This window comes from Acomys russatus, chromosome 5 (assembly GCF_903995435.1).
Source record: "Acomys russatus chromosome 5, mAcoRus1.1, whole genome shotgun sequence".
NCBI lineage: Eukaryota > Metazoa > Chordata > Mammalia > Rodentia > Muridae > Acomys > Acomys russatus.
The window spans coordinates 13,567,783-13,594,137 of record NC_067141.1 but is presented as its reverse complement, the minus strand read 5'-3'; the positions used below and the strand labels follow the sequence as shown (position 1 = coordinate 13,594,137).

Below are 26,355 nucleotides of genomic sequence, written 5' to 3'. Positions count from 1 at the left end.
GACAAGGTTTCTTTATGTAGCCCTGGCTGTTCTGGAACTTGCTCTATAGACCAGGCTGGCCTCAAACTCACAGGCCTGCCTGCCTCAGCCTCCTGAGTACTGGGGTTAAAGGTGAGGGCCACCACTGCCTGGCTGAGATGAGTCATTAGTTAACAATTACTTGCTGCTCTTATAGAGAACCTGGGTTTGATTCCTAGCACCCACATAAAAGTTATCTGTAGCTTCAGTTCCAAGAAATTCAATATTCTGACCTTCTTGGGTACTAGACACACACATGGTACATAGGCACAAATGCAGGCCAACATGCCTACACACATAAATTTTTTTTATATATATGAACAGAAAAGTAACCCACTACTACAAGGACATAATCCAGCAAGTAGAGTTCTACACTGAAAAAGGAAAGGGTTTTCAGCTCACCAATGTGAACAGTCATGCAGGCTGTCGTGCAGGGCTTTCCGAAGCACCGAATCTTTGTCATAAATGCCCCAGGTAGCTTGTAGTACTGAGTCAAGTAAACAATCTCCCGCGGTCCGGTTCCAAAGTGCATACAGTCGACTGTCCAGACGTGTAGCCAACTCCAAAGACCAGTTTATAATGGGAGACTCTTCCTCTAGCTCTAAGAGAAATTTAAATAATACATTCATTTTCTTTTTCTTTTTTGTTTGGTTTGTTTAGTTTGTTTGTTTGTTTGTTTGTTTGTTTGTTTGAGACAGGACTTCTCTGTGTAGCCTTAGCTGTCCTGAATTCACTTTGTAGACCAGGCTAGCCTCAAACTCAGAGATCTGCCTGTCTCTGCCTCCCTGAGTATCCAGATTACAGGCATGCACCGCCACACCTGACTACATTCATTTTTATACCTACAGAATTACAAGATATTTAGTGAATATATGAAAATATTTATAATGTGTTAATGTAATCTTTTTAAATATGTGGAATAACATATTGTGGTTCTGGAATAATTTATTCAACTTGCAAATCCTTTACAGTCTTGTTTTCCAAAAATGTTTAACACAGAAATATATTCACTCTAGAGTAAGTAGACAAAAATCAAAGCTTTTAACATTTAATATCTGTGTTTGTTCACTCTATCACAGGCAAGGCTGTGGAAGTCTCTGTTTTGCATTGTTGATTCTAGGGTTGGGGTAAACTCTAGAACCTTACATATGAGACTACTATGACTCTACATCTTTAATTTAAAATAAGGCAAGACAAGTACACAATAAACCACTTCTTACATTATAAAAAACTGGAACAGCTAACTGGATATAAGAAACATTACAACATTGATCTTACACTTACCTTTTTGAACATCTCTATCAAGCACCTCATCAAATAATTTTTCTTGAACTGTTGGAGGCAAATCTTCAATATCTGCACAGAAAAATGAGGCTTAAAAGCAGTTCTTGTGTTTAATAACTTATACCACCTTTCTACTGAAGTTGTCAAATATCTGTATTTAATGTTGTATGAACACAATTATGCATGTGTAGTTTCTGGGCTCAGTATTTATTTAAAGATAACAAAAATAAGGTGTAGACAAATAATTACTTATAGATTTTTATTTGTTCTTTCTCTTCACAAACCTGCTATTTTCAAACTTAAGAATTTTCTCATAAAACTTAATGAACCATGGCACTCTGACACAGTTTTGGGAGCCTTCCTCAAACATTCCATGTTTACTCAGATTACTTAGTGTAATAAAAAGCATTACCCTTAAAACCCCTTTGGGTGGGGGCAGGGAGATGACTCAAGAGTTAAGAGAATGGTTGCTCTTGCAGAGGGCCTCAGGTTCAATTCACAGCACCTACATGATGGATTATAACCATCCTTAACTCCAGTTCCACAGAATCTGATGGCCTCTTCTGACCATTGAGGGTACCATGCACAACTTGGTACACATATACACATACAGAAAAATCATTCACACACATACATTAAAATTTTTAAATCTAAAAATATATAATTAATTTTTTTAAATGACATCTTTTCTTTCTTTCTTTCTTTCTTTCTTTCTTTCTTTCTTTCTTTCTTTCAATGTATTTATGGGTTAGCAAGATGGCTCAGAAGGAAAGGTCACTTGACACTAACCCTGAGTTCAATCCCAGGACCCACATGACAGAAGGAGAGAACCAACTGTGTAAGTACTCCTCTGACTTCAACAACACACCCACATAATAAATGTATATAATAATGATTTTTTAAATTAACAGATTGAGATGAGCTTAATATACAGTATATTTCAATGAAATTTACAGATTCTAAAAGGTTTCATTAACCCTTCCCATGTATAAATACATCTGACTACAAAAAATAGAAAATAATAGGGTACCAGATAGACCTTTACTTAAAAAAGATAAGTTCTTTGGTGTATTTATTTAATATTAATTCATAAAAGGCATCCACCGGATTTTTTCTTTTTCTTTCTTTTTTTCTTTAAGATTTACTTATTTATTTCACATATATGTGTGCTCTATCTGCAGGTCACCTGCATGCCAGAAGAGGGCATCAGATTCCAGGATAGATGGTTGTGAGCCACCGTGTGGTTGCTGGGAATTGAACTCAGGACCTCTGGAAGGGCAGACAATGCTCTTAACCATTGAGCCCCTCCAGATTATTTTCAACTGTCAGAGAATCAAAAACATTAGCAAGTGATTCACAAACACAGCAGAAATTAATGAATAAAAAACAATGACATATTTGAAGATAGTATTTTTAATTCAAATAACTAACCCATTAAAAAAATCTGTATTCTAATCCTACCTAATTCTTAACAGTAGCTAATGGGTATGTAATTTTAAAACAGACATAAATGGAAAATTAAAAATAGGTGACTAACTGGACATTGTGGAGCATGCCTGTAATCCCAGCACTCTGGGAGGCAGAGGCAGGCAGATCTGAATTCAAAGCCAGCCTAGTCTACAAGTCCAGGATAGCCAAGGCTACACAGAGAAACCCTGCCTCAAAAAAACCAGAGAGAGAGATGGGAGGGGAGAGGAGGGGGAAGAAGAGAAGAGGAGAGAGGAAGAGAGAAGGAGGAGAAAGGGAGAGGGAGAGAGAGAGAGAAAAAGAGGGATATTCTGGAATAAAAGGGGAAAATGAATGAACAGTATGTATGTATGTATGGATGGATTGATGGATATATATATGTATGTATGTATTGTGCTTGTATATTTGTTTTTAATACGCCAGGTGTGATGGCACATGCCTTTAATCCCAGCACTCAAAAGAGAGATCTCTTTGACTTCAAGGCCTAGCCAGAACTACACAATGAGATCAAGTCTCAAAGCAAAACAACACCTAAGGAGTGGCTTCACACCTATAATCCCAGCATGTAAGTGGATGAAACCAGAGGTCACTACACATTCTAGTTTAGCCTGAACTATAGATTGAGAGCTTGTCTTCAAATAAATAAAACTAAGGCCAAACAAAAACGAAACAAAAACCAGCTACTGTTTTCTAATCATCAAAGCATTTGTTTACAGGTAGTTCTTGTATGAGTCACTTCAAGAATATATAGAACAGTCAAATCATAAGACCCTAACGTATGGTGGTAGAGAGACGGCTCAGAAGTTAAAAGCACTGGTTGCTCTTGCAGAGGACCCAGGTTTGATTCTTAGCACCCACATGGCAGCTGACTATTGTCGCTAACTCCAGTTGAAGGGATCTGACACCCTCTTTTGGTGTCCATGGATGGCAGGCACACATATGGGACACAGATGTACATGCAGTCAAAACACCCATACATATAAGATATAAAAATATTAAAAATCCCATCTTATTTCTTATAAAAACATTATTTTCCCCACATTTAAAAAAAATGTAAGCTTAAGAAAATAGAGATTGCTTTTCATAATAAATTTTGGGGTTACCTGCTGGTAATGTAAATGTTACAAGGTCAGTCAGAAAATAGCAAGCAAAATCCCCCTTTCTCTGGTGAAGAGAAGCAGCTATTTCTCTCCGGATTTGTTCTGTCAGTTCAGGACACACCATTGCTGGAATACACTTTGCTGCTTGTTGAGACACCTTAAATACACAAAGAAACTTCCCTCTGTATCTTATTTATCATAAATGGAAACAAAATACAATAGCATTTAAAAGAAAGTAGCTAAATTTCCCCCAACTCTTGGTTTTTTTTTTTTGTTTGTTTGTTTGTTTTTTTATCTTATACTAGCTGCTATTTCCTAGCCAGTGAACATTGACATCATCAGGATAACTGTTCAAAAAAAGAGGCATTAAATGCAGAATGTCAACTAAAGGAAGATTCCGCCTAGCATTCCAGCTGTGTTTAATGTGGGGAACAGGGAACGATTTTTGCACACTGTAATCATATCACTAGGAAGTCTGAGGTTGGAAAATCAAGAGTAAAAGGCCAGTCTGGGCTAATCTCAAGTCCAAAAACCCCAAACAAGCAAGCAAGCAAACAAACAAACAAAAAAACAAACCTCTCATCTCTATGGAAGCTCTTTAAATTACAGGAAGGATATCTGTTAGTAAGTAAAAGTGGACACTGGGTGAACCAGTCAGCTCTATTTTCTGTTGTTAGCAATCTGGTGAGAACAAGCTGGTTATCATCTTACTAAGAGCCACCTTCCTACCATAAATGGGACCTAGAGCAGTGTGCTTTATTAGTAATCTACTGAAAGCACATTTTGCTAACAGTGTCATATATGGGCCTTGACTGTATTTCAAGAGAAACTTGAAACATTCCCTTCACCATCATCTCAAACCCTGAAACATGTTTCTTATCTCCCTTCTTCAACCTTCTGACCCTAACCATCCTCCTTAGGCCAGCTGTGCTTAACACTGGAGTCCATGAGCTAGAAAAGATCCATGGAGTTTACTACACAAGAATCCTTCATTTTCCTTAGCTAATGGCATAAGATATAAGGCATATTTTTTTTTTTTTTTTGTAATGAACATGATAGCACATCATCTCTAATTCTAGCACTCAGGAGATCAAGGGGGGATTATAACAGCTACTCGTGCAAACATATACATGCAAACACACACCTTCTTATAAGTCACAAACTTGGTTAACTATTCTGATAGCTGTATTTCAATAACTTGATTTCCATTGTAATCTCTTCACTAAAAAAAAAAAAAATTTCAGGAGTTCATAAGTCCTACCTATCTACCACAAAACTCATTAAAGTTTTTCCCAGATACATATCCTACAATCAACATTCTCTTCTCACTCCAAAAGAACTTGGTGCTGCTCTTTTTCTATAAACATGCCTCTTAGGTCAGATTCACGCCCCACCTTTCTACCCTCCCTGATAGCCCCTTTAAAACAATTCTTGGGAGCATCTACTCCACTGAAACGAAATCCTAATACAAATTTGTTCTTGACTTCAACTAACACTTCCCTTCCCTGTCTCCAAGCTGGTCTACATGACCCAGAGAATATGACAAAAATGAAAGTAGTAAGTTTCCTAAATTGACTCATAAAAATTGGGCATTGTTGCATAATGCCATTAATCTCAACACTAAGGAAGCAGAGGAAGATTTTCATATGTTCAAGGCCAGCCAGAGACCCTTTTTGTTTTTTTTAAAGACTTAAAACATGCCATAGCTTCCACTTTGGTAACATTTCTGAATCTTCTCTTCAATCATCTGCTTTAGGTGACATCAACTGCCATGGACAGTACTGTAAATGAATCCACATAACAGGAATTGAAGCACCTAGCCAATACCCACTGTGGATAAGCCTGGAGGCAGATACTCAAGTGCTAGTCAAGCTTTCTGACTACAGCCCTAGCCAACAGCTAAAAAATTTTAACCTTGGCCCATAGCCAGCTTCTATATCTGGTCTCATGCCACTATCAGTAACTATACCAATCACAATGGCATCCTCTGCAATGCAACAATTCTATTGGGCATTCCAATACCAATACAGCCACAGTTAGGACACCACAAAGAGACTTTATTCTAACTCATGTTTCAAAACTCTAATCATTCTACTCACACAGATCCTTTTTAATAATGCACATCTAATACTCAGCCGCCTGCCCACTGTTTTCATCACAGCATTCAATCAACTTTCCTTCCCTGAGTCTACCCAACCTCTTCCCCTGATGCCACTGGAATCTTGCTACAGTAAACATAATGGCTAGTCAATAAAATTACAGTTTCACCTATCTTGCATATGTTTAATCCCCATACAGTATCGCAGATACTGATAAGTTTGAATAATCAACGTATGTCCTTATATAAAGTATGCCCAGAAATAATGCACAATTATCTGACTTTCTGTACTTTTATTATATTTCTCTTATGAAAAACAAAGTCTCTTATCCAAATAATAAAAGTTATACCCTCAGAGATGATTCTTTATACCTTCATAAATAGTCTACTTAACTCAATTCTCCCCCAAGCTTACTTCACATGCTAATTTCCTCCAGAATTAAGATGACATGGGGTCAGGGTACAGTTCTATTGGTATACTGCCTGCCTTGCATGCACAAGGTAGATCCCCGGCATGACAAACCAGGTGTGGCAGTGAACATCTGTAATCCCAGTGCTCAGGAGGTAAAGGAAGGCTAGAAGTTCAAGGTTAGCCTCAGTTTCATAGCAAGTTGAAACCTAACCTGGGACGCATGAGATCCTGTAACAGGCAGGAGGAGCAGTAGGAGAGGAAAACTTGCCGAAATGTGATTTGCTCTATACAGGAAGGAAAAATTTCTCCCAAGCTCTTTCATTAGTACTCAAATGGTCATTAGCTCACACTATACAGCATAACCCAATTCATTCTCCATTTGTCTAGAAACTCAATAAAAGAGTTGGCATCCTTACAATTCTATCCTCCTCAGCCACAGAACTTGGCACATAGCATAAGTACTGAATAAATATTTCTTAGTTGAATGAACAAATAAAAGGTAAGTGCTTGTGTAGTCTAATCAAACCTAATGATTCAAATATTGTGGAGAAAAGCCCTACTTCAAAAGGCTATATTGCTGAGGGCAGCGGTGTACAGCAACAACTTCTTCAACTCAGGAGGCCGTATGCGTATGCGTTTCAAGGCAAGATGTTGTATGTACGGAGGGTCACTTGACCCTGGAAGATCAAGGCCAGCCTAGGCAACACGGTAATACCTCATCACAAAAGGGGGAGAGAGGGCGCCTGGTAAGACAGGCCTCTAATCCAAGCACTTGGGAGATGGAAAAGAAGAACTAGAAGTTCAAGGATATAAGGAGTGCTCTTTAACATACAACTGAAGGAGCTAGAGCGAGAGACGGCTCTTTAGTTAAGAACACTGGCTGCTCTTGCAGAAAACACGGGTTCCTGGTACCCATGTTAACATCTTGCAACCAACTATAACTCCAGTCCATCTGACACCATCTTCGGGCCTCCAAAGTCACTGCATTCATATTGTAGACACATATACATACATACATACAGGCAAAAGACTCATATACAAAAATAAACAATTAAAAATAATTTGGGGAAACACTGTCACATTCAAAATAAAAATCAGATAGTCAGGTGTAGGGGTGCACTCCTGTAATCCTATCACTCGGGGAAGCAGAGGCAGGTGCAGCGCTGTGAGTTCGAGGCCAGCATGGTCTACAAAGTGAGTCCAGGACAGCCAAGGATACACAGAGAAGCCCTTTCTTAAAATAAATAAACTAACAAATAATAAAAATTAGGGCTGGGGATACAGCTCAGTGACAAAAACACTTAACTAGTATATCCAAGGCCCGATATTCAACCCACAGTATGGCAGTAAAATATTAAAAATTTAAAAATTAAAGAACCTATTTCTTCAATATAAAAGAACATTAAAGCTAGTGACAGTTCAGTGGTAACACATTTACATAACACATACAATACCTAAATTCAATTACCAAAATGCCATACTTACCTCTGTAAGCAATATTGCTAACATGTCCTGCCTCTGAAAGCGTATGGCCAGATGTACCAGAGTGTAACCAACATCAAAAGCAGAAGGACGGTTCAGCAAGCGGACTTCATCTGCAGTGAGCTGGCGTGCGATGTCTCCTCCTGATGACTTGTATGCTTCTATGGCTGCTAAATCACCTTCCACAACGCCTAAAACAAGCACCAACACAGAAAAGCACTTACATCCATTTTTCTTCAAAAAGTATATATATAGATGAAGTGACCATACTACAGTCATTAAAACATTTCTTTGTACTTCCTGGATCCTGAGACATCGTTTACACGTCCTAAAGAAAATAAGGAAAATTAGTATTTCCTTATCATTTCAAAATTTCCAGAGCGAGAACTGCCTATTTTGGCACTTACCTCTCCATCATGTCTATGCTCCATGATGTGGCAGGCTTTAAAGAACTACCTGAATACAGTAAGTGGATTAAAAATGAGTAAGGACAATCTAGTTCAAGGAACTAGACTTCACAGAAGAAATGAGCCTTTATTGTCTTGCACTGATCCTGACAGGAAAACCCAAAGAGATATTCATGTGCTTCCAGTTTGTATTTAGCTGTTTCTGCCTTTACCCTGCATTTTAAAAGAGTTGTTTACTTTGTGTATTAGTGCTCTGTTTTCATGCACACCAGACGAGGGAATCAGATTCCATTACAGATGGTTATGAGGCACCATTTGGGTGCTAGGAACTGACCTCAGGACCTCTGGAAAAACAGCCAATGCTCTTAACTACTGAGTCATCTCTCCAGCCCCTTTACTATGCATTTTAAAGCAGAATTTTTAAAGACCCACTGAGCTTTCCACTGTGCTTGTAGCTCTAAAATAAGTTTCATTTTAAGTAAAACTTGACTGCATTTTGAATTCAGAATCTCCCACAGTCAAAACTTCCTTATACGTGTTACAAATTGCTCATGAATAGCTGGCTATCTTGGTTCACAACTGGAATTTCAACACTCTACTTGGGAGTTAAAAACAGGAGAGCAATGTGTTGATGACAAGCTTGGGCTACACATTGAATTCTGGGCTAGCCTATGTTAGAGAGACAATGTTTTTAAGGAAGAAGAAGTAAGTGGTGTACACCTTTAATCTCATCACTTGGAAAGCAGAGGCAGACAGATCTCTATAAGGCCAGCCTGGTCTATACAGTGAGAGAAAAGGGGCAAGGGAAGGTGTTAAACACATACTACACATAAACTTATACTACATGATTTTAAATATGCTATAATAAAACAAATAGGAGCAGGAACATAAAATTAATATTATTTTTTCAAAGCCAAAAACCTATTTCCATTAAACCATTTTATTAACCTTAGCAACAAATTAATGTTAAGTAAAGACAGTACTTACTGAACAAAATAGATGATACACAACTTGCGTGGGAATGAGAGTATACATTAGCTTTCAATAAATAAAGTAAAACAAATTACTGATTTTTAAACCAACCGTTTTTTAAGTGTTTTCTAAGTTAGATCAGGAAAAAATATCTGTCTTCTGGGTAAAATGTTAAGATTGACTAAAAATATTTTTAGTGTGCTTTACAAAGGCGTTTTAATTGCCATTTTGAATTAGGAGTCAAGATAAAGATACTCTTTATACCTGATGGAACACAAAAGTCTCTTCTTTATTAAAGAAACCAATATTAAAATTGATCATTTAATTCTCACATTCACTGAATGTTTGTGGCATCATGTGTACTCTGCTAAGCAATATGAGAAGCACAAAAGACGGTAAATATGGTGTCTATCTTCCAAAATATCCTTTTAAATTACATCTGTGAAGCATGAAGGTCAGTGTTAAAAGTTTTCAAACTCAAATAGTCATGGGTCTTTTTCTGCAACTCCAAATCCTCTACCATGTACATACAATTTTTTTTTCAGGTGAGAGCGCATGAGAAAGCATACATGATGTTGTGGGTGTATAGTACCAGTTTTAAGTGTCTCAAGTAGGAGGATCCTGTGAACCTAAGAGCTTAACAAGAGCCTAAGTAACAACAATGCAACTTTTCAACTCAAATTATAAATAAAAGCCCAGAATATTAGGGTTGAGAGTGAAGCCTGCTCTATATTAGACCTTTTAAAACTAGCATGCATGAAGAGGTTCAATCCCAAAACCACAAAATCAAAACCAACCATATTTTTCATGTTATTTAGTAAGAATGTCACCAAGCAGCGGTGGTGCATGCCTTTAGTCCCAGGACTGGGGAGGCAGAGACAGATGGATCTCTGTGAGTTCAAGGCCAGCCTGGTTATAGAGCCAGTTCCAAGACAGCCAGGATTACACAGAGAAACTCTGTCTGGAAAAACAAAAACAGAGCTGGTGGTGGTGGTGCACACCTTTAATCCCAGCACCTGGGAGGCAGAGGCAGGCGGATTGCTGTGAGTTCGAGGCCAGCCTGGTCTACAAAGTGAGACCAGGACAGCCAAGGCTACACAGAGAAACCGTGTCTCGAAAAAGCAAAAACAAAACCCAAAAACCAGAATGTCTTTTTACAGAAATCTTAGTTTGTATTTTGGGTCAATTGCCAACCCTAATCCACTTTAAGCATAAAAGCTTCATAACATCCTTGTAAAGAATTTAGAAGTCATTAGGACCAAACTGTAGTAGAGTTAGCACAGGTCAGTATAACATCTTCCCCAAGCACAAACCTCAAGAACTGACTTAAGTAGTGCTACTTGAATTAAAACCATCATAAAGAGTTTTCTATTTTTAATTATGCTCAAGTATACAAAAAGTCTCTAAAAGTAATTTAATACAAATTATATTATTTTAAATTGGGTATATTTACCCCACCTCCTCTTGTTTCTGTAGGTATTTTATTTTGATTGACAGGGCCTCTCAATGTAGCCCTCAATCTTAAGGCAATTCTCCATCAGACTCTCAAGCAAGGGTACTACAGGCATGTGCCACCACACCCTACTCTACACTGTTTCTTTACAAAGACAACTGTTCTCTCCTTCAGTCCTATCAGAGCCAGAACTAGGGGTGGAGTGTAATTCAGTGATAGAGCACTTATCTAACAATCAAAAGGCACTGGGTTTGATTCTCAACATGGGAAGAAAAAAAACAACAGTGCACACAACTCAGTATGTTTTATAGATTGTAGCTTAAAACCTAAAACTATTATGTATTTATAAAATACATAATACACATAAAATATTCCAAGTTCTGAAAGTAGCCCAAGAGCTTGATCAATTTACCTGAATACACAAAGGGGAAGATTTATGCACATGTGTACAGAGATATAGAAACTGCTATGTGTTCAATTTTTTTGTTCCCCAAAGCACAAATATGAGGTAATCTAAAGCTAAATGCCAAGTGACTTCTTTGTTTGGTTTATAAGATCCTCTAAATCACTGCCTTTACTCTTCACCTAAATCACTATACAGCTGATGTCTTAGAAGTTCTTACGAATTTATTTCCTCACTCATGTTTCTGAAGGACCTCTGAAATTCATACTAGCAACTGGGGTGGGGAAATCAAACCAACTGGCACACTGATTTATGCAAACGACACCTGGGACTACAACTGACATTACTGCCCACCTATCTTCAAAGTATGCTTTCAAAATACATAAACGGAATTTCAAATGCTGAGCTCCATGTTATATGTCTCATACCTCAGAAAGCTGAGTCACAATACAGAACATCAAAAATACTAAATTCTCCCCTCCCACTCAGGCTTTGTTACACTCAAGCAGGACTATGCTGTTGTTCCCCAAAACACAGACTGTAAATAGATTTAGGAGGCAGAGGAGTAAGACTGCAACCTTCAAACAGGTACAAAATACCTCTTTTTAAAACACTGTCTAGGCCGAGCATTGGTGGTATACATCCCAGCATGAGGTAGAAGTCTGCCTGGTCTACAAAGTGAGTTCCAGGAGAGCCACGGCTACACAGAGAAACCCTGTATCATAAATAAGTAAATAAATAAATAAATAAATAATGGTGCTGCTTAACGCTTTGGGAATATATATTCTTATTGTGTTCCCTAACCATAAGAGCTCAGAGCTTAAATAACTGGTAATTTTTCAGCTATAAGGGTTGGTAAATTTATTACCAATTCATGACAGTATCATGAAACTATCCAACTTTTGTTAAAGTTTACTATATATTGCTAAAAAAGGACTCCTGATCAATTTTAATGTTTCTTCACACGAGTTTTTACCATAGGTTTGATGTTTAAAAGAACCTGGCTCGTGTCATATAAATCTAACTTTAGTCATCACATTTTTCTCCTTAGGAAGGAGGAGGTATCACAATCACAAAGATGTTACTGAGCTCTTTACATTTTTAGCAACTTATAACATCAGAAATAAAAGTAAGAAAAAACAGAAACATTGGAAGGCAGGAAAGGGCAGCAAATAAATATAAAGTGTTAAAACCTGACTTTATAGAAGAAAGGCTGGGGGAAGGCTGGGAGTGGGGGACTTGATCAATTCTAAGAGACGAGACAGGTATATTATCTATACCTGCTTGCTCTTTAGGCTTCTGACCACATGTCTCCAAAAGTAACTGAAGCACCTTAGCAGTCTTTAATTTAACAAACTTATAGTGTATGTTCTATCCTGACCTCTTCAAATAAAAAGACAACTGGAAGCACTCTGAGACTAACTTCAAACCAATCAGCAACCTAAAATTGACCCATAGTATCAGCACACACTCAAAATTAGCTAATTACTAGCAATCAGAGGTAAAGAAAATGTTAATGTACTTCTTAAATTATGTAGTCCTTAAGTAAATGAAAGTATATAACATATTACTAGCTACCAAATAAAATCTTTAAGAGACAGCCACAGCAGAATTGCTCACAACACATTGTCCTATAAAGTAAGCCAGAATGGAGTCTAACATATTTTAAAGCCACTGTCAGACTCACTAGGGATTTCACAGCTACTATGGAACTCCAATGGTTAGCATCTGGAGCTGGCTCATTAGATGCTTAGATAATAGACTTGTTTTTCCCCCATATATGGCACAGTTTTCAAAGTTTTGCCTTATTTTCCTTTATGACATAAAATCATAATGGTAACTAACTTTGAAAAAAATGCCAAATGGTAAAAAAAAAAGCCAGAACTTACCTGAACCCACATGGGCCAGCTCAACACTACCCTGGAGTTCTATGGTAGCTGTGTAACATCACAGCATGGTTTATGCTGTGGGGTGAGGGTGGACCTGGAGACAGCAGGCACAATTTCAGGAACCCTTAAAGAGAAAAGTTAGTTTTAAGTGGTAGTGTTCAGAATGTCCTACAGGATGGTCAGTAGAAAGATGCAGACGTAGCTGACTGTATTGTCTAGGCAGTTAAACGTAAGGCTTAAATTATTTAATTGATTTTGCTTATTAACAAACTCTCCCACCCAATAACCATTTTAAAAAACATCCTTAGGTATAGTTTAATCATAAGCCTTGGCTCAAATATTTACGAGAAAGTCTTTTAAAACTCAAACAAGAGTTGTGTGTGTGTGTGTGTGTGTGTGTGTGTGTGTGTGTGTGTGTGTGTGTGTGTACACACGTGCCTACAGAAGTCAGAAGAAAATGATCTGAGTGTCCAACAATAGTTCATTTTTGGGGGATGGGGGTGTGTGTCTATGTGTGTATGTATGCCTACAGAAGTCAGAAGAAAATGTCCTGTTCTATCACTCTCTGCCTTGTTCCTTTGAGACAAGGTCTCTCACTGAACCTGGAGACAGGCTGGTAAGCCAGCAAGCCCACAATCCTGGAGTTTATTAAAGATGGGTTCCGTTTTCATGGTTGCTCCTGGCTTTTATATGGGAACTGAGATCTAAACTCAGGTTTTCATGCTCACACACCAAGCATGTTTTTCGAGATAGGGTTTCTCTGTGTAGCCTTGGCCGTCCTGGACTCACTTTTGTAGACCAGGCTGGCCTCGAACTCACAGGGCTCCACCTGCCTCTGCCTCCTAGTGCTGGGATTAAAGGCGTTCACCACCATGCCTGGCTACACCAAGCACTCTTACACTGAGCATCTTTCCAAGATGAAAAGCTGAATTTTATTTTAAATGCCCTCAATACTTTTAACTGTGCCTTCAAGTAGGCACAAGCAGACATAACTACAGAAATAATTTGAGCAGAACAAACCAACCACCCCCAGTTGTATTTTTTAATTATAATCAATGGCAATAAGCTCAGATCTGCCATTTCTATTCCTAAAGCAGTGTCTCAGAACAATGACTTTTTAAAAAAATCAATAAATGAGAAATCAGAAATTGAAAATAAATTATTTTTAATTATGCATTTGTATTTATGTATATGAGTAGTTTGCCTACATGTTTACTATACATTTGCCTGTATATTTACTACGAGACCAGAAGAAGGTGTTGAATCCCCTGGAACTGGAGTTAGAGATGGTAGTGAGCTGCAATGTAAGTGCTGGGAACTAAACCCAAGCCCTCTGCAATAACCATTATGCCATCTCTCTGGCTCTGAAAATAGCTTTTAAAAACCAATTGTAATCAAGACTAACTTCTTTTCAATTCCACTGTTCACTAAAACATCCTCTTTAGGAAAATAAAAGGTTCAGTGAAATAAGGAAGTAAAAAAGCCTCTAATACCTTTTAAATGATCAATTAATAATTATAGAACTATATCAAACAGTTTATACCTCTGAGTTCTTCCTTTCTTGCTTTTGTTTTTTATCATACTAATATAACCCAACTATTGTAAAAATGTAAATCCAAAGTCATGGGTAAATATGACAGGCACTTTCATGAAAAGGAGGATCTTGATGGGCAGAAAAAATTACCAAAGAAATGCATGATAAAAGGACTTAATGGAACAAATCACAAAACAAGCCATCAAAAGTAAATACAAATATTACCAAATTAGAGAAATAAACATGACTTCCAATTTTACGATGACCTAAAATATCACTGAACTACACAACTGAAAGTTTTTTTAATGGAGAATTCTAAAAGTGTACTTTTAAAATTTACATAAAGTTGTATATGCCAAACCCGCATTCACCACTGCAATCAAATATAAAAGCTCTCTGACTTCAAAACAACAAAAATTTCATTCCAGGAGTGGTGGCACATGCACCCAGGAAGCAGGAACAGGTGGATCTCTTGAGTTCGAGGCCAGCCTGATCTACACAAAAAATCCTATTTCTAGACCCCCACCCCCAACCATCAATTAGATGGAGGCATTCCCTTCAGAGATTTCAAAGGTTTGCTGCTGCATGAGACCAAAAAAAAAAAAAAAAGTGCTAATTTTCCTTATCCAGGTGAACAGGACTTAAATAGTTCACCCTTTTCTACAGGTTTCCTCTTCCATGTCTTATCCTACAGTCCAACTGAGAAAACCAGATGTCAAATTGATGTGATCAGTCTCTACCTTACTTTCCCCCTCCTTTTATTCCATATGCATATGAATGGAGGTCAAAGGGCAGCTTGTAGAAGCTAGTTCTCTCTCCTTCCACTATGTGGGTCTTAGAGACCAAACTCCAGCACCAAGCTTGCCTACCTGCTGCCATGTTCCCTGCCATGATGGTCATGTACTCACTGAAATATAAGGCACAATAAACTCCCTTTCTCCTCTAAGTTGCTTTGGCCAAGGTGTATTATCAAGCAATAGAAAAGTAACTAAGACAGTAACTCAGTTTTATGTTACATATTTAGTTTTGTTTTTAAATCTTTTATTTATTAACTAGTGTGCTGCTGTGCATGTATGATGGGAAAGAGGGAACCTAAGTCCAGAGTGCACAGAGAACTCTCTGTGGAATCTGTTCTCTCCTTCCACCTTTACATGGGTTCTAAGGATCAAATTCAGGTTTGTGCAACAAGTGTTTTACCCAGTGACCCATCTCTCTGGCCCATATATTTAGTTCTCCAAAGATGAAAAAAAAATGTTTTTGAAGACAGGGTTTCACACATCCAACTCACTATATAGCTGGGAACCATAAACCTGTCATCTTCCTTCTCTACTTCCCGAGAGTCGGAAACTGCAAGCATGAGCCACCGTGCTCAGTGGCTCAAGAATTAAGAGACTGCTCTTTCAGCAGGCTGGGCTTCAGTTCTCAGCACCCATGTGGCAGCTAGCAAGCACTTGTAACTCCAGTTCCAGGGATCCAATATCCACTTCTGGCCTCCTTGTGCAGTGCACACCTGTGGTGTAAACCTAAAGCAGGCAAAACACTCATATACATAAAATAGATAAATTTTTTTCTTTTGGTTTTTCTAGACAGGGTTTCTCTGTGTAGCCTTGGCTGTCCTGGACTCACTTTGTAGACCAGGCTGACCTCGAATTCACAGAGATCCACGTGCCTCTGCCTCTCGAGTGCTGGGATTACAGGCATGCACCACAGCGTCCAGTAAATCTTAAAATACAGAAAGACAATAATACACAGGCATTATTCTGAGATAATAGAAGCACTGCTAAAATAACTTTACCTCTATAGTATTCCTCCCTCTCCTAAAAGCAATGCCTAACTGAATCTATATCATAGATATGATATAGACAGAAGATACCTAACTTCCAAATTCAGTTAATCTACAAAACTGGAATTTTCACAAACAATAATGTCATGAAAAAGTGATTTTTTAAAAACCTGGCACTGTTCTATAATAAAAGACTGAACAGACAAAACAACTGAACACAATGTCACCTGCCTTGATGTAACAGGGTAGGGCAAAGCAATCAGAGGAACTGAAAGTGGACTTTACTACTCCATTTCCTGCAAAATTATATTCTGTAGTTATGTGGGGAAAATGTCCTTGTTATTGGGAAATACATGCTAAAAGAAAGATTTAGTAGCAAAGTGTCATATGTCTTTGGCTAACTCAAGTGTTTGAGGAGAAACAGGCCAGTGAGAGAGAAGACAGGACCAAATGTTAACAAAGTGTACAATGAAAATCCATGACAAGGCTATATAACCCTGTGCTTTGCTTGTAACTTTCATACAGACTGTGAAGCTTTTCAGAATAGGCTGATGATAAAAAGGAGCTGTCTGGCCAGGCATGGTGGTGCACGCCTTTAATCCCAGCCCTTGGGAGGCAGAGGCAGGTGGATCGCTGTGATTTTGAGGCCAGCCTGGTCTACAAAGCAAGTCCAGAACAGCCAAGGCTACACAGAGAAACCCTGTCTCGAGAAGCCAAAAGAAAAAAGAAAAAGAAAGAAAGGAGAAAAAGAAAAAGAAAAGGAGCTATCTGGAAGAGTGAGAATGAGGAGAGAAAAGAAATTATTTTATCTTTTTTTTAAAGAAGCCCAATTCTCAATGCTTGCATTCTGCCCACAATAATAATGCTTCTATTTTGTTTGTTTTAGTTTGTAACACTGAGGCTAAGCACATCCTTTTATAGTCCATTGTGTAAGGTCAGGCTATCCTCAAACTTGCGACAATCTTCCTGCTTCGGATTCCTAAGTACTGAGACAGCAAGTGTGTGTGTGTGTGTGTGTGTGTGTGTGTGTGTGTGTGTGTGTGTGTGTGTGTGTGTGTGTGTGTACACATATAGTTATGCTGTCCGTTTTTTAAATAAAGGACTTTACTAATTTAATGATGCATATATAGTACCCTATAATCATATACATAATCAAGAATCACCAGCATAAGTCCCTTGGTTTGATAAACAGCACAAGGAAGAAAGTCAGGCTGGGAAGCAGGCAGGCTGACCAGCCACATTTCCTTTCTTAGCAAAGGAGGTACAAATTGCTGGTTGGCAAACCTTTGTAACCAATCATTTCTCAAAGCCAGAAACTATGTTTCAAACATCCTAGAAGCAACCCAAAGAAAACTTACTAAGGCTCTATGTTTGCCAGCACCAATCATCAATTTGCCTTGCAAACACCATTCCTGTAAGTTTTTGTTTTTGTTTTGTGAAACGGTTGGCATAAAGAAGTATTCTAATATCAAAATAAACTTCCCAGCATAAATTAACAGTAGAAAAGGGGGTGCTTGCATACCCATACATGTATGCTTTCTCTATTATTTTAATTAAGATCTTTTAATATTTTAATATTTAATTAGAACTGAAAACTCAGTTCATAAATCATGACTTAACATGCTATTTTACATCCAAAGTTCCAAAATCACAAGAGAAAAATCCTTAAAACTTTAAAGAAAGGATAAAAACTACCTGAAGACTATTACTTCTTTCATGGTGCTAAATATAAACTACCAGAGATAAATAAATTCATGAGCAAGAATGTGTACAAAACAAAAGATAGAGTTGTTTTGTTTTTGTATTTGAGACAGGGTCTCATTTTACAGCCCTAGCTGGCCTGGAATTCTCTTTGTAGCCTACTTAAAGGCCTTGAACTCATACAGACCCAACTGCCTATGCCTCCTCAGTGCTGAATTTAAAGGCAAGTGCCACACACCCAGCTAGATGCTGAGTTGCTATAGCTATCTCCACATATCCCACATTAAGAGTACCAAACAAAGTTAAGTAAGACCATACCAAAGATGTACTGCCAATATTCTGAAAGCTTACTTTCCTTTTATGTATACAGTACCAAAAATTTGCTACAGAAGTCTGGACATATTTTTGATTCAATTAAAAGCCTTTAATAGTATTTCCATTCAAAAGGCTGCGTTGTCCAGTTTTAAATGTCAAAGACTATTAATAAGACTTCAGGACTTTTTGTCTGGTTCTGCCTTCATTCATATGTAAACTATTATATTAAGAAACAGGATGCTAAGTCAGCAAAGAATAGTTCAGTAGAATACTCAGTTTGGCAAGAATATAAAAATCAAAGTTCACCAGGCATAATGGCACACTGCCTGTAACCTCAGTGTTCACAAAGTGGAAGAATAAGGATCAGGAATTCAAAGTCACCATCCACTTAAAACAAAAAACAAAAACAAAACAAAACGAATAAAATAAAATAAGTAAAGTTCACAGTTTGGCACTCAAAAAACCACAACTGAAACTAACAAGGTACTGAACAGCTTTATTAAATAACTTCCTCTCCAAATTCCCAAGAGATTATTTTCTAAAACTGACACATTAAAACGAAAATTTGCTAGTGAGCCCACACATGAAGTAATGACTGCAAAACAATCCTTAAGAAAAGAAGATTTCTAAAGATAGAAAATAAACTGTCCAAATGGTTGTGGTGTATGTAGTATATTGGCTGGAATAAAAAACCAACACAAGCAAAGCAAATAAAATAAACAGCATACAAAAGCCCCTCATTAAGTGCAAATAATGTGACACAGACTACCCTAGGACACAATGGGCTTCATATTGGCATGTTTATTTTACTGCCTTCAAAAAGGGGTAAGACTGAAAACATTAGCATCACAGGCATCAAACATTATTCAAAAGTTCTTCTAGAAACTGCTCCTTTCAATGTAGTGCCATAGCAAAACAAAAATCTCTACCACCTTTGTTCAGAAAAGACTAGCAGCAGCACGTCTCCTCTTCCTCCTCTTCTTCCTCCTCCTCCTCCTGCCAGCCTCTGTACAATGTCTCACACCATACAACAAAAGAACTCTAAACTGCCTGAGAACTAGTGGAGACTGAATACAATCTTCTGTTGCTGTTCTGCACCCATAATTAGTTAGAGAGATGGCTCAGTAGTTAAGAGCACTTGTTACTCTTTCAGGGCCCAGATCAGTTCCCAGCACCTTCATGATAGCACAGCCATCCAGCCATAACTCCAATGCTATCTTCTGGCCTGTGTGCACTAGGTTCACACATGGTGCACATACATGCATACTGGCAAAATATTTGTATACATAAAATATTTTTTTAATTTTAAATAAAATTAAAGCAGTTATATTCATTTCCCATTGTTACTTTAACAAATTACTACATATTTCTTGACTTAACAACAATGAAGCGTCCTATCTTAAAACTGGTAAGCCTGGTATGATACACTCCAATCCCAGTACTCAAAAGTACGCTGATCCAGAATTCAAGGCCAGTCTAAGCTACATAGACAGCCTAGAATCAAAACAGCCAACGAACCCAGAGTGTCTTCAATAGTTTTGTTTTGACATGGTCGTTTTCTTGATATAATAACTTTGTATCATCCCAACTAACAGTACTACAGTCTCTCAAAAACCAGCCTGACTTTCTTCAGTGTAATTTAACCTGTGTTTGCATTATTGTAAAATATTCTTTTCATTTAACTAGATATGGATTTCAAAACTAAATTTTAATGAGCACATGTGATTGGTTATATTAATAGTTTTGTTTTCCAGAGAAAGAAAAATACCACTAATACAAATAATTTTACCAGCTTAATTCCTTGGGGGGAAAAACCCTTCAATAGACATGTTGTGGAATATCTGTCCCTCTGCAGTTAATACCAAGCTGTAGTTTATTTTTGTATGTTCTGTACATGCATATGCACATGTGTGAACATGGGCTTGCATTTATGTGCATGTGTGAAGGCCAGAGACTGGCATCAGGAGTCTTCTTCCTCTATCACTATCTTATTTTCTGGGACCTATTCTGTTAGACTGGCTGGCTGGGAAAGCACCTAGAATCTTCTTATCTCTACTTTGTAGCTCTGAGATTTCAGAAAGGCACTACAACACCAGGATTTTTGGTTTCTTCCCATTGGTACTTGGAATCTGAACTCAGGTCCTCATCTCCTAGCCCTGTGAATCCCTGCCCCTTTTTTTTTAAATGGACTGGGTGTTTGTAAAAACCAAATGGACAAACATATTCTAGCAAATCTACCATCATCAAGCTGTATTTCTACAGTCACAATTTAGGGCAAGCTAGGTTGAGTTCAGTAACATAATTCTAGCAAGGAGGCAAAAATACTATTGGCATCAAGATGGAAAATGCCTCAGATATTGATTTTTTCACAGAATTAAGTTTTTAAAAGTTGAGGTGATAGTAGATCAAATAAAACAGGACATCTGCAGCTGACAGAAAATGCACATTTTAATACCTTCCTATCTTTTAAAATGATAGTCTCAACTTTCACACATCCACTCAGTATTGAAGATGGACCCTTCTAGGCACTAGAATACAGCTATGAACAAATAAAATTCCTGACTCACAAGAAGCTCAAAGGAAATACAAATAGCAAACAAGATTAACAAATGCATCAGAGAGTGATGAGCATGATTTTTTTTTTTTTTTTAAATGGTAGCAGTGGGGTCAAGGATGAAATTTTAAATGTATCAGTCAGAAGGGCCTCCTGAGAAGGCATCATCTGAGAAAGACCTAAGGCTGGCCGTGTTATTAGCTCAGTAGTAAAATACTTGGCTAGCATCCCCCAACATCCTGGGTTTGAGTCCCAGCACCAGTAAATTAGTAGAGACAAGACCTGAAGAAGGAAATTTAGCAAACTCTAAAATTCAGACAGAAGAAAGGTCTGAGAGGCTGGTCTATAAAAAGCAGAATAAAGCTACCAGGTATGGTGATACAGACACTCTGAAGGCAGGAATATCACAAGTGAAAGCCTCCTTGGGCTACACAATGAGTTCAAGGCCAGCCCGGGAAACTTTTGGGAGGTCTAGCTCAAAAGCAGAAGCACAAAGATAACTGAGACTTAGCTCAGTGGACGAGCACTTGCTCAGCACACCAAAACCCTGGGTTCAATCCCCAGTACTAAAGAAAAGAGAAAGAAAGGGAGAAAATGGAGAGAATGAAAGAAAGAAAAAGAGAAGTGGTTGCCAGAACTCTTAGTAGGCAAGTATGACAGCAGATGAATCCTAAAGTAACAATGGGGGCAAGAGTAGAGTGCACAGATGATCTTGTAAAGTCTTTGAAAAACTTAGGCCAAGCAGTGGTGGCACACACCTTTAATCCCAGCACTTGGGAGGCAGAGGCAGATGGATAGGTGTCCAGGACAGCCAAGGCTACACAGAGAAACCTTGTCTCAAAAAAAAAAGAGGAAAGTAAGAAAAACTTTACTCTCGGGCTCAGCGGTTAAGAGCACTGCCTGCTCTTCCAGAGGTCCTGAGTTCAATTCCCAGCAACCACATGGTGACTCACAACCAACTATAAAGTGATCTGATGCCTTCTTCTAGCATGCAAATAGAGCACTCATATACATAAAATAAAAATAAATCGTTAACTTTACTCTTACTCTGGAGCACATGAGCCAATTATAATCAGCCAAGGAATGATCTGCATGCTCTTATCCCAGACTCCCACCACTCAGAAAGTAGAAGCAGGAAGATAGGAATTCAAGTACAGCCAAAGCTACATGGTCAGCTCAAAGCCAACCTGAACTGATTGAGACCTCATCTCAGAAAACAGCACAGCGGCACACACTTTTAATCCCAGCACTGGGAGGCAGAGGCAGGCAGATCTCTCTGAGTTGGAGGCCAGCTTCTAAATAGTGAGTTCCAGGACAGCCAAGGCTACATAGAAAAACCTCATCTCAAAAAACAACAAAAACAAAAGGAAAATTAAAAAGACAGGTGAAAGCCAGGCGTGTTAGCACATACAGTAATCCCAGCACTTGGGAAGCATAGGTAGGCTGATCTCTGAGTTCCAGGCCAGCCTAGTCTACAAAGTGAGTGCAGGACAGCCAAGGTTACACAGAGAAACACTGTCTCGAAAAGCCAAAAGCACAGGTGAGAGATAGCTAAGTCAGCTGCACTTGAAACTCAAACATAAAACACTGAGCTGAGATGCCAGACACCTGTGAAAAAGCCCTGTAATTCTAGAAGTAGTGAGGTAGATAGAAAGGGCTCTGAGCTCAACAGCCAGCTGACGAAGAGACCCTACCTCAAAAAATAAGGTGGAAAAAAGATCAAGAAAGGTATCTATCACTAGCTTGGCGTGTTAGCACACACAGTAATCCCAGCACTCGGGAGGCAAAGGCAGGCAGATCTCTGTGAGTTTGAGGCCAGCCTGGTCTACAAAGTGAGTCCAGGACAGCCAGGACTACACAGAGAAACCCTGGGGATGGGGGGACAGAAACACACACACACACACACACACACACACACACACACACACACACACACACACACACACACGACAATAAGGACAGAAAGTAAAGTAAGATTAACAACATGCTTTGGACCAGAGTAATGAGAAATGGCTAGAATCTAAATATTTTGAAGGTGAAATCAACAGGATTTTCTGACAAATGGAAATATGGTAAAAGAAGGGCTTGAGTGATGGTTTGGTGATTAAGAGTTCACACTGCTCTTGAAGAGGACCCAAGTCCAGCTTCCAGCACCCAGGTTGGGAAGCTCACCCATCATCTGTAACTTCAGCTTCAGACAACTTACACCTCTGGCCTCTGGGAGCACCTGCATTCATGTGCAAATACCACATACAAACACATAATTAAAAATAAAAATAAGCCTAACATGCCTTTAATCCCAGTGATGGAAAGCAGAGGCAGATAGATCTCTGTGAGTTCAAGGACAGCCAGAACTATATAGTGAGACCCTGTTTTGGAAAAAAACAAAATAAAATAAAAATAAATCTTTAAAAAGAAATGAAGAAGCAGGGCATGGTAGCGCACACCTTTAATCCCAGCACTGGGAGATAGAGGCAAACAGATCTCAAGCTCAAGGCCATCCTGGCCTACAAAGCAAGTCCAGGACAGCCAAGGCTACATAGAGAAACCCTGTGGGGAGTAGAGGGAGAGAAAAGAAAAAAAGAAAGAAAAAGAAACAAAGAAATAGGATAAAGAGAATAAAGGAGAATAAAGAGTTAACAAAAACTTCTGGAACATGGATTGCCATTAATCCAAAATGGGAGACTATATGAGGGCTGGAGATGTAGTTCAGTTGAAAAAGCACTTTCCTAGCATGACCAAAGCTCCACACAAAACCAGGTATGATGAGCTTCACAGTTGGATCCTGACTAAAAAAGAAAAAAGAAAAAAAGGGGGGGGGAAATCCCAATTCTCACTGGCTCTGAGGTGAGTTTGAAATATTAAGACATTCTAGGGGAGATTTTAATAGATAGGTAACCTAAGTCCAGGGTTCAAGTACATGTGGTATAAGAATAGATCTAATTATGAAATGTATGAAACCCTGTTTCTTTTGACATGAGTTACAAATTGGAATATAATTTCACAAGGTAACAGTCTCAATATAGCTCCAGAACAAAAAATATGCATTAATTATGTATTCTGCTCTATGCTCTAACTACATGCTATCTAACAGAAGATAAGAGAGCTTTGCTTTTACAGTCCCAGCTCCCACCTCCAGGTTAACACTTTTACTGACAGTACATTAGGGCACTGCCATCTCACAACATAACATGACTTATATGAAATTTGGATCCATTAGCCACAGAAACTTGTTTGCTCAGCAACCTTCCTCAGTCTTATTTTATTTCCTTCAAAGTTGGCCTAACCATGAATTTTTTTCCAATTTTAAATGACAACATCTCACAATTTACTTGCAGAATACAAATTTATGTTATGTCTTTGCTTTACACACACACACACACACACACACACACACACACACACACACACTTTTAGAGACAAGGTCTCACTGTGTAGTACTAGCTGACGCAGAGCTCACAGAAATCCACCTGCCTTGTGCTAGGATTCAAGGTTGTGTCACCATGCTCAGCCTAGAGATAATGTTTTACTTTTGGCTTTTTGTTTTTGTTTTTTGAAATAGGGTTTCTCTGTGTAGACTTTGCTGTCCTGGACTTGCTTTGTAGATCAGGCTGGCCTCCAACTCACCTGCCTCTGCCTCTGCCTCCCTGAGTGCTGGGATTAAAGGCGAGTGTCACCACACCCAGCCTAGAGATGACTTTTGATGCATAGCACCAGTAAGTCATAATGTACCCACATCTAATAAAATCTGGGAATTGTAACACAGGCAAAGGGGATGGAGGTATTCCTTTTCAGTACATGTTACTTTTCTATTAGCCTTACTGTTCAGGTAGTTTTAGTTTAACTAATCTAACAAAGTAAACAAAAAAGAATTTTTTTAATTAACACAGTTAAATGATATTTACACATCGGGATATGACTACCCAGCAAACACAGGTCCACTTTTGACCTTACGGTTTACAACATTATTCAACTAACAGCAAAGACAGAACACCTTATCAAGAGCCACCGCACACATGAACCAAACCAATACCTTAACAAAAAAAGAAACTTGTAATTGAATCAAGACTGGCCAAATATTTTTTGCTCTATCATTTAAAAATGAACTCCTGGCTATTAAGATGCAGAAATTGGAATGTGAATTCAAAAAGATTAAGAATATGCAAAATAAAACAAAAGGTGGTATGAAGAAGAAAGAATAGTCATAAAGACATGAAATACTAGCAGCCATAAAGACAAATATGCTGACTGGTCCTTGTACTCACAGAGCAAAAAAAAATTAAAGCATTTCTTATCCTAGGATTCTTTGACTTAAGACAATATAAACCCTTGAGTCTGGAAAGAATTCTATAACCCTCCAAAAGGGTAAAGAAAGTTAGTTCATCCCCATCTGTAAACTTACATACACTATTTGTATTTTAACCATATGATTAAAATATAGGTAGCACATTACCACTGCAAATGTAATTTATATATAGTACATTACCACTGGAAATGTGATTTTAAGTGTCATAATGACATACAAGCAATTAAAACAATCACAGTTAACACAAAAGGTAATATAATTCATTAATATGAATGACATACTCTCAAGGTCAATATTATACTAATTCAACTTCTTGGAGTTACACTCTTGCTATAGTTTTAACAAAAAGCACATTAGTGGGATGGAGGTGGAGGGAAGGAGGCGTTAACTGCCTAATGGGTAAAGGTTCCCTTTAGGTGACAAAAATGTTTTAGGGCTAAGCAAAGATGATTATGTAACATTATGAATGCATTTAAGTAGTGTTAAATATATATATTTGACTTTAGTAGGAAAAAAGTAGTAAAGAACCCCCAAGAAAAGGGGTAAAATGAAGACAACAAAGTCAGCAAAATATGGTTCATGGATCAATCAGAGAGAAAACTGGAACAGTTGTTAAGTGCTACTATGACTACACTCCAGAAGTTGGAACTAAGCTTCAACCTGCTAGGACATACTCTTTGATATTATAAATAAAAAATTAAATAATAGATAGATACACAGACAGACAGATAGATAAATAAGCCTTCAGATTTCTGAGCTGAAGAGATGGGTTAAGAACACTGGCTGCTCTCCAGAGGACCCAGATTTAACTCCCAGCACTCACAAGGTAGTTCACAATCCTGTAACTCCAGTTCCAGGGAATTCATTGCCCCTCGGCCTGTGCACACATTAGAACTTCAGACCTCCCTTGTTTTGCTTTTTAAGTTGATTGATTTTAAGGTTTTCAAGACAGGGTTTCTCTGTGTAGCCTTGGCTGTCCTGGACTTGCTTTGTGAACCATGCTGGCCTGTAATGCACAGAGATTCACCTGCCTCTGGGATTACAGGCATGTGCCACCATGCCCAGTTTTTAAGATTTATTTTTATTAGTTTAAATTATGTGGGGGGGGAGAGAAGGTGGGGAGGGGTACGCTGTAGCTATGTACAGCCAGTACAGTGTCCATGAAAGTCCCAGGCAT

General features: G+C 38.3%; 1 protein-coding gene across 2 annotated transcripts in view; it reads right to left on the bottom strand.

Moving 5' to 3' along the window:
• Positions 1-26,355, bottom strand: part of Zranb1 (zinc finger RANBP2-type containing 1) — a 60,855-nt gene that overhangs the window by 10,420 nt on the left and 24,080 nt on the right. For both annotated transcript variants that reach the window (XM_051145462.1, XM_051145461.1), the window contains 4 exons: positions 7,865-8,052; positions 3,873-4,026; positions 1,303-1,374; positions 421-619 (listed from right to left, as the gene is read on the bottom strand). In XM_051145462.1, the coding sequence (XP_051001419.1) occupies positions 421-619; positions 1,303-1,374; positions 3,873-4,026; positions 7,865-8,052 (613 nt within the window). The remainder of the gene's footprint in view (positions 1-420; positions 620-1,302; positions 1,375-3,872; positions 4,027-7,864; positions 8,053-26,355) is intronic.